The sequence below is a fragment of the Cyanistes caeruleus genome, chromosome 1, assembly GCF_971803275.1.
Source record: "Cyanistes caeruleus chromosome 1, bCyaCae1.hap1.1, whole genome shotgun sequence".
Lineage (NCBI taxonomy): Eukaryota > Metazoa > Chordata > Aves > Passeriformes > Paridae > Cyanistes > Cyanistes caeruleus.
Genome location: NC_141701.1, coordinates 71,816,742 through 71,837,493, shown reverse-complemented (window position 1 = coordinate 71,837,493; position 20,752 = coordinate 71,816,742). Strand labels below are relative to the sequence as shown.

Sequence of the window (20,752 nt, the reverse complement as noted above, 5' to 3'; positions counted from 1 at the left end):
AAAAGGACTCCTCTGTCTCCTTTTTGGACATAAACCTCTAGTGTTTGTAGATTAATTTTCCTGACAATGGTTATGTAGAAGCAATACCCAGAATTGCAGAGACAGCTTTTGACCTAACAGGTCTCGTTCCCAGCATTGCTGCCTAAAATGTTCTAAAAAGTTATTGCTGATGCTGCTCTTCATGAAATTTTCATGAGGATGTAAGGAGAAGACATGCATTTTAATAAGCATGAGAAAAACTGCAGCAACTATTTCACCCTACTTTTAATCCCAATCATTCTCATTAATTAAACTGTAAAGAAAAAGGCAAAAGCACCAAATTGTTTTTCAAAGTGTTTTGTTTTTTTTTCCAGATAACTGTTGCTGGTGATGACATATACAAAAGATTTCACGTGGATCCAGGCCTGGAGGTTTTTTCAATGAGCAGGGTGGCTGCCTTCTCCGTAGATTGCTGCATGCAGGCTATAAACCCTTGCATGCTCTCCAGTTGCTGGGTCTAAGGGCTTATGTATGCGCTTCCCATACTCTGAAGATGTCACCACAGGAACAGGTCTTGCCATTTCCTGTGAAAACACAAAAGTTGCCTATAGAAGAAAATCACAGAGTGAATAGAAAACATGGCAATCTTCTACTGCTAAATGTGCTGAGGCCAGGGGTAAAATAACTGAGAGAATGGTACAGCATCTGCTATATGGATGTGTATTTGTTTAATGCCTTTACTGTTCTGTCTCTGCCCTAGTTTTTTATGTTATTTTTATCTTAATAAACCATGAATGTGTCACTAAATGATGAGATGGTAAGATATGGAGCTGTGGACTGATAATTTTTTACACAAATACATATACACATGCGATTACCATGAGATTACTGGCAAACTAAATGCTAGAAAAGCACAGATTTTAGTTTTCTTATGCATTGAATTGCATAATTCTTTTGAAAAATAGGACAGATTTGTACCCCCTGTTACAGGAACACCTACCCTGCTTGCACAATTCAGTGAAAAAAGCATGAAAAAAGCAAAGCCTAAAGAAAAACCCTGAGCAACCACTAGCCCATGCAAGCTTTCCCTGAAGGAAATAAATCACATACTATGTTATTTCTGAAATGAATGAAAGGTTTTATTAAAAACATTTATAGCTGTAAGATTACAGAAGCAACTGGTTTGCAATTATGGAAAGTGGACTTGATGAAAAACAACCTGACCAAGAAAAGATTTTAAGCTTGTTCTTAGTAAACTGCACTTTAAGTGGCTGTATAATCACTATTTGCAATCTGCAGTTCTTTCCTGTGTTACAGCAACAGGGAGGTACCAAGTCAGAAGGGAAAGATAGGATTTGTTTATTTTTCTTTCCCTAGGAAAAGGTCTCAGATTTATCAGGCTGCTTGTATGTTTGCACACTGACTAACACAGTAAGCCTTGGTCTGCAATGTGTTTTTCTAGTCTTATAATATAAATAGTAACTAAAAGGCAAATCAAAATGCAGATGCTGCACCATAATTCAAGTGCAAGCAAATGACTTCTTTGCTACAACAGACACAAGCCTGGGCAAATTAGCACTTAAGTCCTGAAAAGATGCAGGTGGGAACAAGATATCTCATAGCAGGGCAATCAGCTAAGAGATATTTCCAACCTCATGGACAGAACCTGAGTTTCTTGGAAAGATGCTGTAAACTCTTTTAAAAAACAAACAAAAAGACAAACAAAAAGACTATACCTAACTAACTAATCCACTCAATAGAAAAGTATGGATGCTAAATCTGAACCACAGTGCCTGTACAAATTGCAGGCCGCATGGCTCCTCAAGCTGCCTGAGAAAGTATCCTGGGAAAAATATGAGAAAGAATTAAAACAATTCTCAGGGACACTAAACAGCCTTGCAGGTGTTGTTTTGCAGCCTCTTGTTTCTCCTTGCAGGACAGAGTCAGGGGGGCAAAGTGCCCCCCTGACCAATGGTGGTGATGTAGCACTTTGTTAACCAATAAGAGTTTCTTTTCTGTACCTTTCCACGTATCTGTCTATAAGACAGAGCTGAAGCAATAAACTAAGAAATTCTTGTGTTGTGACTCCCTTGAGAGTCCCGTGTCGTTCTTCCTAGCCGTTCCCAATCGGAACGTGACATCTGGAACGACATCACGACCGCCCGACGTGATGCTGAACCGACCCCTGAGGTCCGGTAACCCGACATAAACTGCAGCCGACCCCCGAGGTCAGAAAGCAACCGACGTGATCTGCTAATCCCCTGAGGGTAAGCAGCGAGCGGAAAAAAGCCAGCCCTTCCCCCTAGAGGGGTAAGTGGAATTCTCCCGGGCTTTCCTAGAGGAAGCTGGTTCTGGAAACCAACGGGATAGTGGAGCCCTGCCAGTGAGCGGGCTTGGAACGGCTCATCTTGGCGAAGCAGAGCTCAAAATTCCCGGGTCTGAGCCAACAGCGTGTGCATAATTGCATTCGCGGAGCCGCCAAGATAAAGTCCTCATAATGAGGAACTGTACTTCAGCTGATGAACAGCTTGCCTACCTTGCATGGCAGGATGCCCTGCCCCGCATGGGACTCAGTGTTTCTGAAGATGCCATGCGTGCTTTATTTCAGTGGGTGAAAGAGCAAGGTTTTGATATAACTATGGACAATGCCTTTGATCTCGAACTTTGGCTGTCGATAGAGAACCATTTATGGTCAAAATTCATTAACAGAGATATCAGCGTGTGTAGCCTAGCAGCCACCTGGGGAGTGCTTTTTAAAGCGCTGAAACGGAGCCAGTCTGAGGACAGTGAAACCGAGATGAGAAACTTAGATGCCGAAAGTTCCTCCGTTGTACAAGATAAAAGACTGGGAGATGAAACCGTGGATGAGCTGCATAGTACTCTTTTAGCTCTGCCCAGACCCTCGGAGGACTTTAGCGGCGGGCAGGAGCAATCTGCAGCCCGAAAATCTCCCTCTCCAGAGCAGTCTGAGCGGCCGCCATCCGCGGAGCTCAGCGCGCGGGCTCTGCCAGCAGAGGAGCCTCTCTTCAGCCCCCCTCGCGCCCGGCGCGCGGGCCGCCGCTGAAAGAGTCCGAGCGCAGGTCCGGAACACGGTGGGCCGCCGCCTCCAGGGAGGGGGGCCCACCCAAGCAAACCCCCCGTGTACCAATGCGGCGGGGCGCGCGGCTGCCCCTGGCAGAAGAGCGGCGGGGGGAGGGGAAACAGAAACCTCGCTCCCCCTGCGTCAACCCACCACCGCCAGAAGGCCCGAGCAGCCGCCCGAGCTGCAGCCGCCAGCCGCCGAGAAACCCGAGCACACAGACGCGCCGCCGCTGCCGCCCGCAGAGTCACAGCGGCGGCAGCAGCGAGAAAAAAACAAGAGAATAAATGGAGAAAAAAGAAGAAAAAGTCAGCTCAAGACGCTGCCCGCCGCCGCCGGCCACGGCTCGGGAGACCATCCGAGCCCTCCGGTGCCGGCCGGCAGCGAGAACCCCCCCGTGTGTGCGGCGGGAGGAACAGTGCCCTCACAGCCACCCGCGGGGCCTGCCAGCGCAGCGAGGAAAAAGCGCCACCGCCAGCCACCGCAGAACCTCCTTTCTCCAGCCCCTCCGCGCTGTCCGAGCTTCTTCCTTCTGTGCCGCGCGAAGTGCAGGCGGAGAAGCGGCGGGGGGTGGAGAGGGGAGAGCCCAGGCCTCCCCTGCGCTCTCCCGCGCTCCAGCGGAGAGGCGCGGGGGGGGAGAGGAGCGAGCCTCGCTCCCCCCGTGCGCGCCTGCATGACCCGCACGTCCAAAGCACCGGCGAGAAAGCGCGGGCGGGGGGGGCCGGCGAACCTCGCTCGCCCCGCGCGTGCGCGAGACGGCTCACCCTTGCGCTCCCCCCGCGCTCCAGCGGGGAGGCGCGGGAGGGAGAGAGAGCGCTTGTCGTGCTGCGTTCCCGATCTGAGCTCTAGCAGCGGCCCCCCCGCACCCATAAAGGTGGCGGGGGGAAAGAAAGACAGCGGCAGGTCTCTGCCGGGTCCTTCTGCACCAACCCAAAGAAATACCTCAACAAGCCCTCCAGCGGCCTGAGCCAAGCCAAAGTCCTGCAACCCCTGCGGGACCCAAACTTACTCACTCAGTTTGTACCTTTTAAGTCTTGTGTTTACAGAACTGACAGCCAACCGCGAAGAGATGGTAACTTCGAGTTCCCTGACTTTCCTGAAATTCATGAACTACGGTTCAAACCCGATGAACAATAACAGCAGCCATGTAAACTTTATAAATCCCTCAAAAACCCCTCAATCATATTTAAAGAGAAAATCCAGTGGAAAAAAAAAAAAAAAAAAAAAAAAAAAAGCGGGATAAGAAGAGGGGATCAAAGCAGCATAAATTGCATTGTGCATTGTTTTATCACTTTAGTGTTCTTTCAAACTACTCTATTGACAAGTTAGACTGTCAATTCAAACAGACTAACAATGTTGTATATAGTGTTTCGTATAGTGTGTGTATTAATTCACTGAATTAGAAATATTAGACTCAACCATCAAGTCCTTGCAAGGAGAACAAATCTTAAATACCAAAACATAAGCCAAAATTCTAAATTAATTCTAGATCAGCATCCATTCAAAGTTCTAGCAAAGAAACCTCTTGAGCTGTGTTTGTTCTTTATCCTACAAGGACCCAGTAGAATATAACAAACACTGCTTTTTTATTTTTTCTAACAGAAAAGGGTGAATTATGGATGCTAAATCTGAACCACAGTGCCTGTACAAATTGCAGGCCGCATGGCTCCTCAAGCTGCCTGAGAAAGTATCCTGGGAAATTCATGAGAAGGAATTAAAACAATTCTCAGGGACACTAAACAGCCTTGCAGGTGTTGTTTTGCAGCCTCTTGTTTCTCCTTGAAGGACAGAGTCAGGGGGGCAAAGTGCCCCTGACCAATGATGGTGATGTAGCACTTTGTTAACCAATAAGAGTTTCTTTTCTGTACCTTTCCACGTATCTGTCTATAAGACAGAGCTGAAGCAATAAACTAAGAAATTCTCGTGTTGTGATTCCCTTGAGAGTCCCGTGTCGTTCTTCCTAGCCGTTCCCAACCGGAACGACAGAAAAGCTCATTTCAAAACATTTATCTCCCAGCTCTCCTACCCACCTTACTCCACCCTATTAAAAGCTATTCAGTACACCAACTTTTAACCCCAGCAGAATGAAAATCAAGTCAAGAGGACTGACAGGAAAAATTAAGACCATTTCCTCTTCTGCCCTAATTGCGGATAAATGTTGAAAAATGAGAAACTAAAAAAATCTTTGTACCATGAAGAAAGACTTTGCTAGAAATTCAGGATTTACAGTACTAATGACAGGCAGCAGTATATAATTCCAATAGTTTGTGTTCCTTTTAAATAAAGAAGATTCAGTTTTCAGCATCCTTGGTAGCCCAGTGCTGACTAGGCACACAGGCATTTCATCTTTGTGGGTTTGGCATTCAGTGGGTTTCAGATTTTCCAACAGTTGTCTGGGAAGCGTCCTGCTATCCACCCTCACAGCATGCAATTCTAGCACTGTTAGCACTTGGAATCAGCAATGGCAGCCCTGTGCATGCATTCCACTGCAGTTACTCAGCTACATGTAGCTAAACTCCATACCTGTCACTGTACTCTTGAATTCTGTGAGTGTACCCAGGCTATCTGCAGGAAATGAGGTTTGTTTTTTTCCACTTCAAGTAAAGCAGTGTACTGTGGTGTGTTCAGTCTGTCTGCTTTCCGTGTTGTACTAGAAAGATGTCAATTGTAGTACTTTTATTTATTATATTTTATAGTTTAGTTATTATTATATAAAGCCTGAGAGACCTACTGTGATAATTAAAGAGAAATTGAGTATGTGACCTGCACTGGTTACATCCAGTGTTGGGTGTCATCACATGCAGGAGGATCATGTTGTAGTATTAAGCAGCTGTGGGTTTGATGTGTCCCCATGCTGTTTAAAGGGCTGGATTAAGGGACATCTATTTGCACAGTCCCTTTTGTGCACTGCCCAGCAGAGCTGGTATGAATTCTGGCCCATACAAGTTTGCTCTAGGAAGAAAACTGATAGAAAAGTGAGTTTTGTTGATACAAGAACTCAGTAAAAAGCTGTAACTTTATATTGATGAACTTTATCTGTACACAGATATCTCTCTTGGAGGTTGGGCTTGGTACTAGGGAAGAGAGGTTGTCTTTGTTTTTTGTTGTTTTTTTTTTTAAATTAGGAGTTTAATTTCTAATTTGAGTAATAATTTACATACATACACAGATTTGCAGTTTTTAGGCATGAGCAGATGATGCTAATGGGCACTCCCAGGATTCCTTTGGGAGCATCTAATACTTCCTGCACTGTCTGATAGAGTTGAAGGGCATTATAGCTACACACTTGGACTGAAATGCCTGGCATATATAACTGCTAGTGAGACAAATCTCAACCAGTGGACTTTGTCAGAACAAAACAATTTTATTGCGAAGGAATTAGAGTAATCTGAACTCTTGTATCATTCTTCCTTCTCTATCATATATAACCATCAAAGTGGGCAGCCATCCCTAGCCTACCCATCACTTTTACATCCCATGAACCCATTGGGATTTTGAGGTTATTAGTACACAGAGGTTACACTTCATTTGGTTTTTGACAGCCTCTGCCTCTATGTGCAATTTTGTGTGTGTATGTATAAATATAATTATATATATAGACACTTGTATATATGTGTATTATTCAGATGCTGCATGCAAAAATAAACACACATTTATACATATATATTATAGTATTTCTGTTTCCAGGGCAGTATTTACAAATTGGGTTGCACATCAAACCCAGATTCTGCTGGCTTCAAATACTTGCTGTCCTGGGGTGACTTTATGATGCTTGTATCCCCAGTTGCCTCTTCTGTTTATGTTACATATTAAGTTCTGCACCTTTAAGACTGGTTCCAAGAGCAAAGGTGGGGAAAGAAGAAGTGCACCATTCACTCTCCCACATGCTTCTCTGGACTGTGTTGTTTGCAGCAACATGAACAGACAGCAGGACAGAGATCTCCTTTACTTTTAGTTTTCAGCTAGCTGAGGCAGAGAAGTTCCCCGGACTGGTTTTTTTTTTCCCCTTTTTTCTTGGATCTGTTCAAACCTGCTCTGGACTGAAAACCTAGAAAAACCCTGGGAGCTCACACCTGGGGCCTGGGCCTCAGCACTTTCCAGCGCTGGAGGGACTGATAAGAGACTGAGCCAGCCAAGCTACACCCCTTGTAAAGGACTTTTCTAGATTTGCCATCTCATTGAACAGTGAGAGGTTTCATTGTTTTATAATATTCAATTTCTGTTTAATAAACAGGGTTTTTTTTCTATTTTTCTCCAAAGAAATCTTTTTACCAAACCAGTTGGGGGAGGAGCTGCTTAAATTTGCTTTCTGGAGGGACCTCATTTGGAGGTTTTCTCTCAAATTTGCCCTAAACCAGGACACTTGCGCAGGGATGCCCATGTGTTCTCATTGACCACACCTTTACATTTGCTTCCTATGAATTTCCTTCCTTCAGGGCAATCTGGTGTAGGTTTTCCTAACAAACTCACCAGCTTCAGAGACTTAGACTTTCACAGCAAATGCTGGCATAGAGAGGGTGGGGGCTAAAGGACAGTAGTGAAGTCATGGCCTCTGAATCCAGTCCTCTCAGGGAGATGTGTTTTTAAGCATCACAAAAATAACTGCAGAACCACCTAAAGTACAACTCTTGAGGTGCACAAATGGTTCAGGGTACACCCTGAAGAGATGATTTGCCTCTTCCTCCTTGCTTTAATTTGCATACATCTTGTCACCTGGAAATCTTCAGGATATGAAAGTGCAAGAGATAAATATAGTGTTTTCATGGGATAATGCTTTCTCCTAAACATGCAGGCTGAGCACAATGATATCCTCCTTCCAGTTCCTTTCTTACCATAGGGGCTACATTATAAAGGGTAAATCAATGCCTATAGCCTCCAGTCATGTCAAAGAAGTACAAAACACCTTAAACAAAGATAATTATGAATTTTTCAAAGAATTACCTCCTCATGAATTTTAAGGCCACGACCCTTTGTGTGTTTTCTGTCACATCGCAGAAGATATTGGTTGTAATCTTCTGGTATTCTAAAAATGGCATCATAGGTGAAAAAATCTCCTGTCTTGGAAAAAGGGGAAAAAAAATGGCTATTTTTTTTATTATACAATTCACAGAATTGCTTTACTTTACAGATTACAGAATACATGTAGTCAAATCAATACCTAAATAGTGCATATATTACATTAGATGATAACTGTAATATTGGCGACCTCAGGAAGTTTGGGCCAATCCTTTTGACTAGTTTGCAAGATACCTAATGACATATGGTATCATTTATTAAGTTCATTCAGCTCTGAAATTTCCCTTGTGGCAATTTACTAATTTACTTCATTTTTTCCCTCCTGTAATCTGCTGTAATTTTGGAAATTTAACTGATATGTTTTAATTTTCTGCACTTAATATTCTCCTTCCTAAATTTGTGTATTTGTCAAATGATCTGGCACAATTATGTAAAAGCAAAACAGGAACTTTAAAAAAGACAAAGGTACCCTGCAGTGTAAACAGAATTTAATTTCTGATTACAGCAGAATTGAGAAATCTGCCACAGCGGAAATCCTGTGATCCTGTGGAATGCATGACACACATATATCAGGCAAGAAAATAAAGCACACTCCAAGCCATAATACAGTTGCTCAACTGTTGACATAGTTTGCATCCAAATAAGCAAGATAAAAGACCTGCTCTTCTAATAAAGGTGTTTGTGAAATCCAACCAGGAAGTTCTCATAAATTGAATCAAAGCAATTTCAAAACAAAAAAAAAATTTCAAAGGAAAAAACCAAAATTCACTACTGAAATATGCTGCCAGTTGTTACTGAACTTCATGAAAAGGTCCATATTCTGTTAAACCTGTCAATCATCATTGGCTTTGGGCATGGCTGTCTAAAAGAATTTTGTTGGGCTTTTTTCTCCTCTAATTGTACAGTGTGTCAAATTTAACCTTTGAAAATCTCATGTACTTTGAGTCTTTCAAATAACAGTGGTATTCTCCAAATATAGTCAAGTCATGGCAGGTCAAGGTTATAATGATTCCATTAAAAAGAAAGCATGGCTAAGGGCACTAGTAAGACACTGCTGTCTTACAAATAAAAGCTTCAGGCTTTATTTGTAAAGGTATCTCCAATACTTGGTTTGGCCAAGAGGAGAGATTATTTTGTATTTAACCTATCTATCCGTTCACTTCTCAAAAACCATTGAGCTTCAGAGGATTTCAGACACTTTCAAGAGTACCCTGCACATGATTTGTCATCTCCATCATTATTTCTGTGCTTCCTTGCTTCTCCTTTCCTCCTTCTCCTTTCCTCTCCATGATACCAGTTTCATTAGGTAGGTATTTAATTTGTACTCACCACCAGAAATGTTATTTGCTCTTTGCTGGTACTCGTGACACTATTTATTACTCATTTCAGAGCAAGAGTGTCTTTTGTTGCTCATGTCAGAGCAAATAATTCATCCTTTCCAGAACTCACAGATAGTCAGCCAGCCTGTTATATCAAAAACAAGCCCTGTCCTAAATACATATTTAAGATTTTCTGCCAGATTTGTAGAGACAACACTTCTTTGCTCAATATACTGGTAACTTTCTGCTGCTGTTTCTCTTTGTTGTAAATTATAACTTGGTTGGCCTGGGTGGTGGTGGTGGTGGTGAGCTGTTTCTTAAACCCATCAGAGCAAGTGAGTCACACAGACCTGATGATAAATGTGCACTCAGGGCAGGCATCCTCTGTGTACTGCTGCTAAAGCTAAATGCTTTATTCATTCATTAGTATTCCAGACACATGTAAAATTGGTAATAGCTTTCTCCACATCTCAGAAGAGGAAACACCAGGCACACTGGCTACAATAACTTATGTAAAGCATCCCAGGGAGCAACTGCCAGCTAAGGGATTAAAAGGCAGGAATTTCTGGCTTCTGGCCATGCGATGAGCCCATCTTCTTCCTACTTCTCTGTGCTTCAGTGTCTGATACATTGTTAGTTTTAGGTATTTAAGCTGCAAAAAGGAATGAGACTCCTTTTGCTCTATAAATAAAAATATTATCTAATTCCTAAATTGTGCAAAAGAATGGGCTGAATCTGCTTCCTCCCCAGTGTCCAAGGCCTGGGGCTGTGAAGAAACCTATTAAACAGCTGTTACCATTTTTTGTTTCCATGCCACTGGAGCATAATTTTTCACAAACCAGGCTGTTGTGAGTGTAAAACCAGACTATATTGTAAGGAAAAGCTCTACCATATGGCTGCTAATTCTGTGTAGACTAATGAGCTCCACCAGCCCCAAGAGCACCCTCTGACCTGCCCTTGCCTTACTCTTGTTGTGGTCTCCCTACTGTTTTGTGAAGCATGGCACCAGCTGTACCTGATCACCTTTGTGTTAGATCACCTTGCCAAGGTAATGCTGGAATCAACACAAACTGCCCAGTGCTTGGTGCATTCACCAGCTTGTCACTTGGGTGAGGAGAAGATTCATGGGTTGTATTTATTGATATAAATTGTCATAGCATTGTTATGTTATATTGACATAACAGGAATTTCAGAACTTTTTTATACTAATTTTTTGTTTTGAGAAAAAAGCCTTTAATGCCCTTCAACTCTATCAGCCATTGTTAAACTTCAAAGTCGCATATGACACTACATTGAAAAGTTCACCACCCTGGAACTGTAGTTCAGCTGAGGAAGAAGATGTAAGATTGTTTTCATTACTGTTTTTAAATATGACGACAGAATGAGAAACAATGGTGACATAATGCAGTAGACTGAGGAGTGACGCTCCCTGCCAGAACACCTGAGGTACTACTTACTGAGTGGCAGTGTACCACCTTCAGAAGCATTCAGTTACAGAGGCATATATTGATGTTATTGTTTTGAGTAGCTCTATTGATTTTTATTAAATCTGACCGTGTGGAAAATTTATGCAATGCACAGGGAAAATATTTTCCTTCAAATGAAAATGGAAAAGTTTATTATTAAAGGGTTCCCAAGAGTGTGTGTTACAACAAAATCCACTGGTGCTGCATCAAACCCTAGTGATGGATGATACCCTCCCTAGGTTTGTTTTTTTTATTTCCTAATTTCCTCACATTTCATTGATACCAAGTGGCCTGTTCATCCTCAGTCCCTGGCAAACAATGTCTCTGCCTTCTCCTGTTATCCAGTAAAAGACCTTTCCTTCATTTGCCATCCACAAGTGGCAAACACTTTGCAAAGGCCTCTGATTTTGGCATTAGACAGCCTAGTGACAGAGATTTATGTGCCACATTTCTGTCAGAAAAAAATTCTTCACTGCGAGTGTGGTGAAGCACTAGAACAGGTTGCCCAGAGAAGTTGTGGATGTCCAATCCCTGGAGATGTTCAAGACCAGGTTGGATGGACCTTTGACCAGCCTGGTCCAGTGGAAGGTATCCCTGCCCATGGCAGGAGGGTGGAACTGGATGATCTTTAAGGTCACTTACAACTCAAACCATTCTGTGATGCTGTGATGATTTTTGGCACATGTCTTATCAGGTCCCTCATGATGAAGGCCAAGCCTTTGCACCGGGTCCAGGCAGATGGTCTAACACTGCGCAGAAATCCACGGCGAAAGCTTGTCCCTTCGCCCTGCGCTGCTCCCCGCCTACCCCCGGCTCGCTCCCTTCACTCCCTTACCTTGTACGGCCGGCTGAAATAGCTGAGCTCCGGAGGACCTTCCCGTTTGGGCGGGACGAAGCTGAAGGCGGAGAAGGAAGCGAGAGCAGGTCGCCTTTTCCCCGGTGAGTTGCCCAGCGCTTCCTGTGCCAAGTGCGTCCCGGTGGCGCCCGGCGTGCGCAGCTCGGGGGCGGCCATGCTGTTCCGGCCACCGTTACCTGGGGGCTGCTTTCTAAGGAGTCTCCCTTCTGATGCCCCTTCATGTGGACCACTGCAATCTCTGTGGGTTTGGTCAAGGACTCTAATACTGATTTAATCAGCCCTTCATGTGCCAGGTTCTTCCCTTTGGAGTTCAGGTAGCCTCTCTCCTCCCAGATCTTACCAAAGGTATGGACTATCCCAAAGGCATACTTTGAATCTGTATAGATGGTTCCTTTTTCTCTCTCTAGCAAGTCCAGACCCCTCTTTAGAGCATGAACCTCACAGCACTGAGCTGACCAACTGGGGGGTAGTCTCCCTTTTTCTAGGACCTCTAGTTTTCCTTCCCCTACCTCTATGACCACTGCATACCCTGAATATCTTTTCCCCTCCACCACCCTGGATGAACCATCAGTAAATAGTACCTTCCCATAGGGCAGGGGTACATCTCCCAGATCCTCCCTCACTTTGGTTTGGAGATTTACCAATTCTAAGCAGTCATGTTCTAATTCAGGCAGAGGCTCCCCTGACAAAAATTGTGCCGGGTTCAGGCCCTTGGAGGTTACTAGCTCCAAATTGCTAGTATCCATTAGGATGACTTCATATTTTAATATCCTGGCATCTGTCAGCCACTGCTGAGCCTTTCGGCTCAAGATTGTTTTTAAATCATGTGGTGTGTGGACTCTGATCTTACCCTGTAGGGTTAGCTTTTGGGCCTCTTCTATTAAAATGGCAGCAGCAGCTATTGATTGCACGCAGGTGGGCCACCCACGAGCTACTGGGTCCAGCAGTTTGGACTGACAGGCTATGGGCTTACAACATCCTCCCCATTCCTGGGTCAGAATCTCATATGCAGTCCCTTCTTCAGAGTTGACAAACAAATCAAATTCTTTTTTTTTTTTTTTTTTTTTTTAAGTCAGGCAGGCTTAAAACTGGTGCTGAGGACAGCTTAACCTTCAGCTGATTTAATTGCGCTTCATCTTCAGCTGTCCACTTTATGGGTTCACAATCAACTAGCTTTTCATAAAGAAACTTGATGCTCTGGGTATATTGTTCTATCCATAGTTTACAATATCTAAAAAGGCTTAAGAGTTTTCTTATGTCCCTCTTTGTTTTTGGTGCAGGTATGGCTAGAATGTCTGATACTCTCTCTGGGCTCAGTTCCTCTTCTGGTTTTCAGATGCTGGTACAGTTGGGAGCACATCCAAGGATCTTTAGTACCATACCAAGGCCACTGTCCTTGCATCTCTAGTTTGGGCCAGACCTCTATACAGTAATGGATCATCTTGATCCGGTCTAGGCCCTTGGTGGCCTCTTGTGCATCCCAGCAATTTAACATTTGCCCTAGTGGGCTATCGGGGGGAATGGTTCTGGTGGCCTCTTCATTCCCCTTGGGACCTACTCTCTTACTTAAACACTGTCCCATTGCTCCTCCTATCTCTGGACCTTCACTTAAAACTTACGGTGCCTTTTCCTGAATAAAACTGGAACTGACAGACAACACAACTTCTAACCAACTTAAAACTGGCTCTTACTTAAATTAAACTTTATAAAGGTGCTCCTACTCAAACTAAAAATTTCTAATGACGGACAACTGACCTTTCAAACCTCAACAAAAACTCACACTTTAGGAACTCACTCTCTCCTTTCACACTAGGGAATACACTCAATCTTCTCACACAAGAATCCACACCCTTTCTTACACTCGGCCAGCCTTCCACTCACACTTTGAATTTTCTGGGGCTTGCAGTCTCCGCTTGCCCCGGGGGTTAGGTCCCAGCGGGGCTTGCAGGTTCCGCTTGCCCCTCCCTACACCCCAATCCCGTTCCCCTCGCGCCTCGCCTCCCTGACCCCTTTGCCAGCGAAGACTATGAGCACTCCTGGGTCGACGTCGAGGGGACCCTAGCACTAGACGCTCCTGGGACCTTCCTCCATCCCTGTCTCAGTGCCGTCCACAAGATTTGGTCAGCAGGGCTCACCCCGGAACCCCCTGCCCCTCCGCTCCCTGACTATCCCCCTTCCCCAGTGAGAATAGCTTCTGCGTGAGGGCTGAGTGTAAGTGAGTGGTGGGAGAATTCCCCCTTGCCTCCTAGCAGCTCTGCCCACCAGGGAATGGCTTCGGCTAAGGGATGCGTGAGTGTATTACTCTAGCTGCCTCGCCCGCCCGCGCAGACTACCTGCCCCTGTGCTCTCCGGCAGCAGGTTAACGACCTCCCTTCTCAGGAACCCCCTGAGCCGAGACTGAGCCGCGACAACTAGAGCCTTTCAGCACGTCCTGTGTCACAGACCCTGGGAAGCGAGGGCCCTTCGCTGACCACCTGGTGCCGGTAGGGCCTGGGGACCCCCAATTCCAATTCCCCGGTCAGGTCGTCTGAGTACCCAAGCGGGGGGGGTGTGTTCACTCACACCGAACCTAGGCACCCCCACACACCACCCCGGGAGTTACCTAGATTGCCTGCGTGTGACTCTCACTCACCTAGGCCTTCCACACGCCCGGAGCAGCCTAGGCCGTTTAGCCCTTTTCAGTAGAGGGGCCTACCCCTATGTGCGCCACTCACTCTCTTAGGTACCCCTCTGCGCACTCAGAGGGGGGGCTTTTATCCCCAGGAGACACCTCGCTCGTTTCTCTGGGCCCAAGTGAGCCTCTTTCGCTTCCTGCCGTTCCCGGCCGGCCCCCTCGCGGGAGTCCGGAACCGCGGTACTGGGCAGTCCACACTCGCCCCGGGGGTCTGAGCTGCCAGCCCCCGTCTCACTCACACATCCACTCACTCGCCTCCTACTCCCGCCACCGGTGGCTTACCCAATCCGGCGCTCTTCTCCGATGTTGATCCCAGGCTGTTGTTCTGGGTCCGGTATAGCCAGCTGTCCCCCGGAGGCCCAATAGGGTGGGCGGCCGTCCCGTCCCTGGTCCTCTTCAGGGCGTGGCTATCCCGGACAAGCCCCCAAGCTGCTATAAACAGGCCAGGAGACCAGCTCCTTTTAAAAAGGCCTTTATTAAGCAGCACAGCTCTGGGGTGGGGGCCCGAGGGGTCGCGCACACCGCCACTGCTCCCACTGGACACTGCAGAAGAGGAGGATCCGTGCAGCTCTGTCACTAGGGCAGAGCTGGGCCTTCCTTCCTCACGGGAGTCCCCAGGAAGACTCATTCTTTAGGGCTCGTAGTCTAGGCTGTCATCCCAGTCGAGTCTCCTCGAGGTTATGTCGGCCTCTGGAAAGAAGTCAGGGGACTCCTCTGGGTCTTCCTTGTTAGATGGTGCTGGTTCTATTCCTTCCCTTCTGCGTGGCTCGTTGTTTTGGGTTTTTTTCCAGTCTGGGTGCATCCCATAAGTCTCTGGTCTCTCTCGTTTGCATAAAAGTCAGTATGTCATCTTCCTCCTCAGAACGGTACAGCAACTTGGGAAAGGGATACAATGTTGCCATGTGGGAGTCTAGGAGCAGTGGGGGCAGTGCCTGGCTGAACACAGAACAAGAAACACAGGGTACAGCAACTTGGGAGAGGGGGCAGGGCCTGGCTGAACAAGGAACAAGAAATATGGGGTACAGCAATTTGCGACAGGGGTACAAGGGTAAGTAAACCTGGGACAGGGGTACAAGGTAAGTAAGGAGTTTACAAACAGCAACTGGAACGTATTATTCTTAACAATATCCTGGGACAGGGGTACAAGGTAAGTAAGGAGTTTACAAACAGCAACTGTAACATATTATTCTTAACAACATCTAACAATTATATCATTTATCATATACTGACTACACAGGTGCAGTTTCACATGATCTTAGCAAGCACAAGGCCTAACATTTCCTAGGGCCTACTTTTGACACTTTTCCCAGGTCTTGTCAAGCCTAACTTTCTTTCTAACTCCCTGTCCTGGTTTGATTATGATGTTAAATTGTATCCCCATTCATCCACCTAGCCCAGACATTTGTTTTGTATTCTTAAAATTTCATCTAAGAGTAAAAGTGAGTGGAAAAGAAGCACAGAGTCTGTTATCAGAGACTGTACTTGCTCCCCACCTGCATCCCGGGATGGGGTTTTGACTACAGCACAGACAGACAAGAAGAGACAGATTGCCTTGGCTTTCCAACTAGCCGAAGCAGAGAGGTCTTCCTGGACTGTTTTCTTTCCCATTTCTTTGAAACCGATTGAACCTGCTCTGGACTGGGGACTCAGGGGAGCACCGGGAGCTTGCATCCGTGGACTACCAGGAGCCCAGCCTGGGCAGTGGCATTTTCCAGCGCCAAAGGGACTGATAACAGAGTGAACACCCACAGGAAAATGACCCTCTTAATTTTGTCATCTCTTCAGAGCGGCGAGAGGTTTTGTAATTTGATATTGTTGATTCTTGTGCTGGGTAGTGCTGTGTATGTTAAATAAACAGGTTTTTTCCACTTCTCTCAGAGAAATCTCTTCCCGAATCGGTTGGGGGGTGGGAGAAAGGGTTTGCTTCCTGGGTGGGGGGGAGCATTGGAGGTTTTCTCCCATATTTGCCCTAAACCAGGACATGATGATAAGTGATTTCTTTAATGGGTAAATTGGATAAAACCACACCACAGCATGGAATTTCCACCAGAATAAGGAGCTAGTGTCTTGAGAAGTTTGGGCTTCTCTCTTTGGACAGTAACTCACCTACTCGAGCACAGGCTTTCACATGCTTCTTGAAGTCTGTCAGGCTTGATGCTGTGACCACTTCCTTGGGGAGCCTGTTCCAGTGCCCAACCACACTCTGGATGAAGAACTGTTGTCTAATATCCAGCCTAAAGCTCCCCTGATAACTTCAGTCCATTCCCTTGGGTCCTGTCACTGGTCACTGCGGAGAAGAGATCAGTGTCCGCCCCTCTTCTTCCTCTCATGAGGAAGCTGTGTAACTGCAATGAGGTCTTCCCTCAGTTTCCTCCAGACTGAAAAGACCAACTGACCTCAGCTGCTCCTCATATGACTTCCCTTCCAGACCCTTCACCATCTTTGTTCCATCCTCTGGACACTCTCTAATAGCTTACTGTCCTTCTGAAATTGTGACACCCAAACCTGCACACAAGACTCGAGGTGAGATTGCACCAGTGGAGACCAAAGTGGAACAATCCCTTCCCTTGCCCAGCTGGTGATGCTGTGCCTGATGCACCCCAGGACATACTTGGCTCTACTGGCTGCCAGGGCACTGTTGATTCATATTCAATTTGCCATCTACCAGGACCCCAGGCTCCTTTCCACAGTGCTGCTTTCTAGCATCTCATTCCCCAGGTTGTATGTACATCCAGGGTTGACCCATCCCAGGTAGAGAATCCACCATAGGATGCTCAGCCATTGCAGGCAATGCAGTTGGATAATTATCTCACATACTTACTTGTGTTTGGAACACTGAAAATATTTGTCTCCTAGGTATAAATCTCAAACTGACTGTAAAATTGCTCTGCCCTAATAGCACCTGGCTCCTAGTTTTCATATTCACCCCATGGTTATCCCATTTAATACATATATCTAACTATGCCCATGCTGCTTCTTACTGTGGTCCTTGGGTATGTGTGAGCGGCTTGGTTTAGTTCATATTTGTTTTCTGTAACCACAGTTGTAGAGCTATTGTCCTGTAGGCACAGCATTACTATTATTATTGCTACCAGTATCTTTTGGTAAGCACTTTCACAATAGCACCATCCCAGGCATCTCAAATTTTACCAAACATCCAACATTTATTTTAAATTCCCCAACTTTCAGAGTACTAGGACTGATTGTTTCAGGCATCTTGGAGCCAGGCAATAATTCAGGTCTACAATAATATATATATACTACTATAATAGTCCCTATTATACAGCTACCAGTCTCCCTTCACAAATCCACTGAATAACACAGACTCCTGCTTCTTTGTGAGTGTAGCATGGAGGCTTTATAATCTGTAGACTGGTGGGGGTGTTTTTTTAATAATTTGTGATAATTTCCATCTGCTTATCTAATAATGTCCCTCTACCAATTAAGATTCTTTTCTTTCTGTAGCATGGGCCAAATTAGCACAGTGTAAGCGAGCAGTGGAATTGAAAATCCAACTACTGCCTTACATCAGCTTCCTAAGCAGAGACCTGCTTGCCACTGTGGAAGTGCTTTTCTGTAGTTTAGTCCGAGCACAGAGAGATAGCAAGCCCATTTATAAACAGCAGCTCAGCTGAAACTGCAGCTATAAATAGAGCCACAAGAAACTGCCAGAGATACCAACTAAGCTAGACAAGAGCTCTGAAGTCAGATCTGAAAGATTTTTCTCCAGTTTTCTTTCTACTATTCTCATGTAGCTCATTTTTATTAACATTAAATATGTAATTGAATTGAACTACAGCATCTGGATGCATACAGATTGTCACAAATATTGCTGAGTGCTTGTTATAGGTTTGCCATACCTCCAGCCCCCCATTTGAAACAATTAAAAACAATGCTTTTCACTTAATTTTTCCTTCCCAATTGTCATGGGGTGACTTTACCTTTAAGGTGGTTTTGGGAGCTAAGGAAGTTGAAGTTGCTGGGGACTGATGGGAGTCTTTTCTCCTGACCAATTATCGGTCATTACTGGGAATTGACAGCAGTTTTGACCATTGAAAAGTGGGATCAACTTGTGAACCCTACCTTAAGATGTAAAGTCAGGGCACTTTTGTGCTCTTTGTTTCCTGGCTGTGCAAAGTAACAGAGCTCCGGCTGGCCTCCCGTTCTCTGCCTGGCCATGCGGCTGGGCAGGGGCTGGGCTGGGCCTGCCGTGTCTCCCGGCCGGGAGATGGGGCCTGCGGGGGGCTTGCCCCGGGCTCTGGCTGGGCCAAGCCGGTCTCTGGCTCGGCTGCAGGTTTTGCTGTGACTAAATTCACCAGAGACTGCTGAGTGAAGAAAAAAAGGGGCTCTGAACCTGCGGCGGGCTGAGGCGGCGACTACACTTTCCAGAGCAGCCATGAGGAATCTTCTATCGCAGACAGCTCCAGCTCTTGCTCCGGCAGAGATCACAGAGCCTGGGCAAGATTTTAACCCTTTCATTACCCAGATAAGACTTGCAGATTAATCTTTTTATCCAGAGAAAGAAAAAGAGAGTAATCAACATGTAAAGAGACTTTATAAACTATCAGAGAAAGTAAAGAAAAGAATTAAGTTTCAGAAAAGGTAGAGAATAAGGAGATGCTTTATGAGCTGAAATACCTTTCTGTTGAGGCTATGGAAAGGGACAATAAGGTCTTGAAAAAAAAATCCTATAATTCATGTCCGTATATAGGGAGGAATAGAGTGTTCAAAGTGTAAATTTTGAGTAAAGAGTAGAGTGATTGTGATACAGTGAAGTGCTGAAATAGAGTGAAACGAAGATTTGAAGCCTTGGGGGGCAATGAGAAAACTGTTTTCTAGTGAAGCGCACAGAGACAGATGAAGAAGACTTTTGCCTTTGAATAACTCATCCTTAAAATGACATCCCTAGACTTATGGCCCATACAACACCTCAGAGTGATGTGAAATGGGAGGAGTGAGGTCTGATGAAGCATTTCTGGGCAGCTGACATCGGGCAATAGAAAACTATAGCAGAAATAGTTTTCTTGTGAGACGCTTCAGAGATTAACAGAAAGAGACTTCTGTTTCTCTACAAAGACTGATGAAAAGACTGTAGCAGGAATTGGGACTGTTTTAACCACCAAAGTTCCAAAGTTTTTGTCTCTGTTGTCATGTGATAAGGGAATGGTGGGTAGATAGGGGATAAAAAGGGTTTTCTGGAAGTTTATTCTGGTGCTATTATTACTGTAGTTTGTTAATAAACTTTCTTTATTCCTTTTAAGTTTTAAGCCTGTTTTGCTCTTGTTCTAATCCATATCTCACAGCAAGAAATAAGTAATTTTTTTTAGTTTACTGGTTTAAAACCACGACACCAATGAAGGTATAAATTCTTCTAGAATTATTTGAAATTTACAAAGGCTTTTCTTCCTAGTCACCTTTTGCAGACTCCCAGAAGCAGGATATGAATGCCCAGGGGTGTTTGTTCCAGTTGTAGCCACACTTTACTAGCATGCCACTGTTAAGTGTATGTTTGTGTTATAAAATAGCATGGAAGGTCAGTCCTTTTCTTTAGTAACTTCAGTATGAACATGTAAACAATGGAGCAGTTTTAGTCTATGTGGTGAAATCTGTGCATTCAAATGCTGAGCTAAGAGATCAAAGTATTAAAAGTTGCTTTGAATTTGGTGTCTTAAGGATGAGAAGTTCAATTGCCTACCCTTTTGGAGAGTAGTAATACCACCACCCCCCCAGCCCCCCCCAGGTTCCACTGTGAATGTGTCCAAATTTTGAGCATGTTGGTATGTACTTTTGTAGTCATGTCTCAAAGTCAGGGCCACTGTTCTGAAATGTCAGACTGGTTTGCAGAATAACTCTGAAAAAAGTTCCTAAAAGGAATGTGAAGCAAATAATAATGGAGGCAGGGAGAGGGGACACAAAAGAGATAATGATAACAGGGGAGGAGACAAGATGGATGCAAGAGGACAGGTGACATATAACTGGACAGAGCATTGATACACAGAAGAAACAGTAGCTGTTTTCTTACTACAAGTTGAGGTACTTGTTTTAACCTTATGTCATTTAAAGCTGAGATGACAGCCTGCTGTCAAACTAAGGCTTATGAAGCTCTCTCCTGTTCTAGCTCTTTGACTTCAACATGTATCAGTTTGTTATGTGGTCCTGACCTTCAGCTGAGTCATGAAGGAGAGAGTGTTGCTAAGTATGTTCCATTCGATGGCCCTTGAAAGAGGCAGAAACAAAAATGGCTCAAAACCTGCCCCTATGGATGCTAACTGTGAAACAGAGAGCACGGTGCCTGTGGAAATTGCAGGCCGCATAGCTTTCTCAGTCTTGCCTGAGAAAGTGGCCTGGGAAATCATGGGGAGG

The 20,752-nt window shown here is 45.1% G+C and overlaps 1 protein-coding gene across 2 annotated transcripts; it reads right to left on the bottom strand.

Moving 5' to 3' along the window:
- Positions 1-320: 320 nt before the first annotated feature.
- CFAP90 (cilia and flagella associated protein 90) lies at positions 321-18,823 on the bottom strand. 2 transcript variants are annotated; one of them, XM_086841356.1, is made up of 4 exons: positions 14,672-18,823; positions 11,695-11,755; positions 8,000-8,116; positions 321-563 (listed from the first exon to the last, which is right to left on the bottom strand). In XM_086841356.1, the coding sequence occupies exons 1-4, from the start codon at positions 15,015-15,017 to the stop codon at positions 536-538; spliced, it is 552 nt and encodes a 183-aa protein (XP_086697482.1). In that variant the 5' UTR covers positions 15,018-18,823; the 3' UTR covers positions 321-535. The 2 variants fall into 2 exon arrangements, with proteins under 2 accessions (XP_086697482.1, XP_023777944.1); XM_023922176.2 differs by having other exon boundaries at positions 11,695-15,015.
- Positions 18,824-20,752: the final 1,929 nt, after the last annotated feature.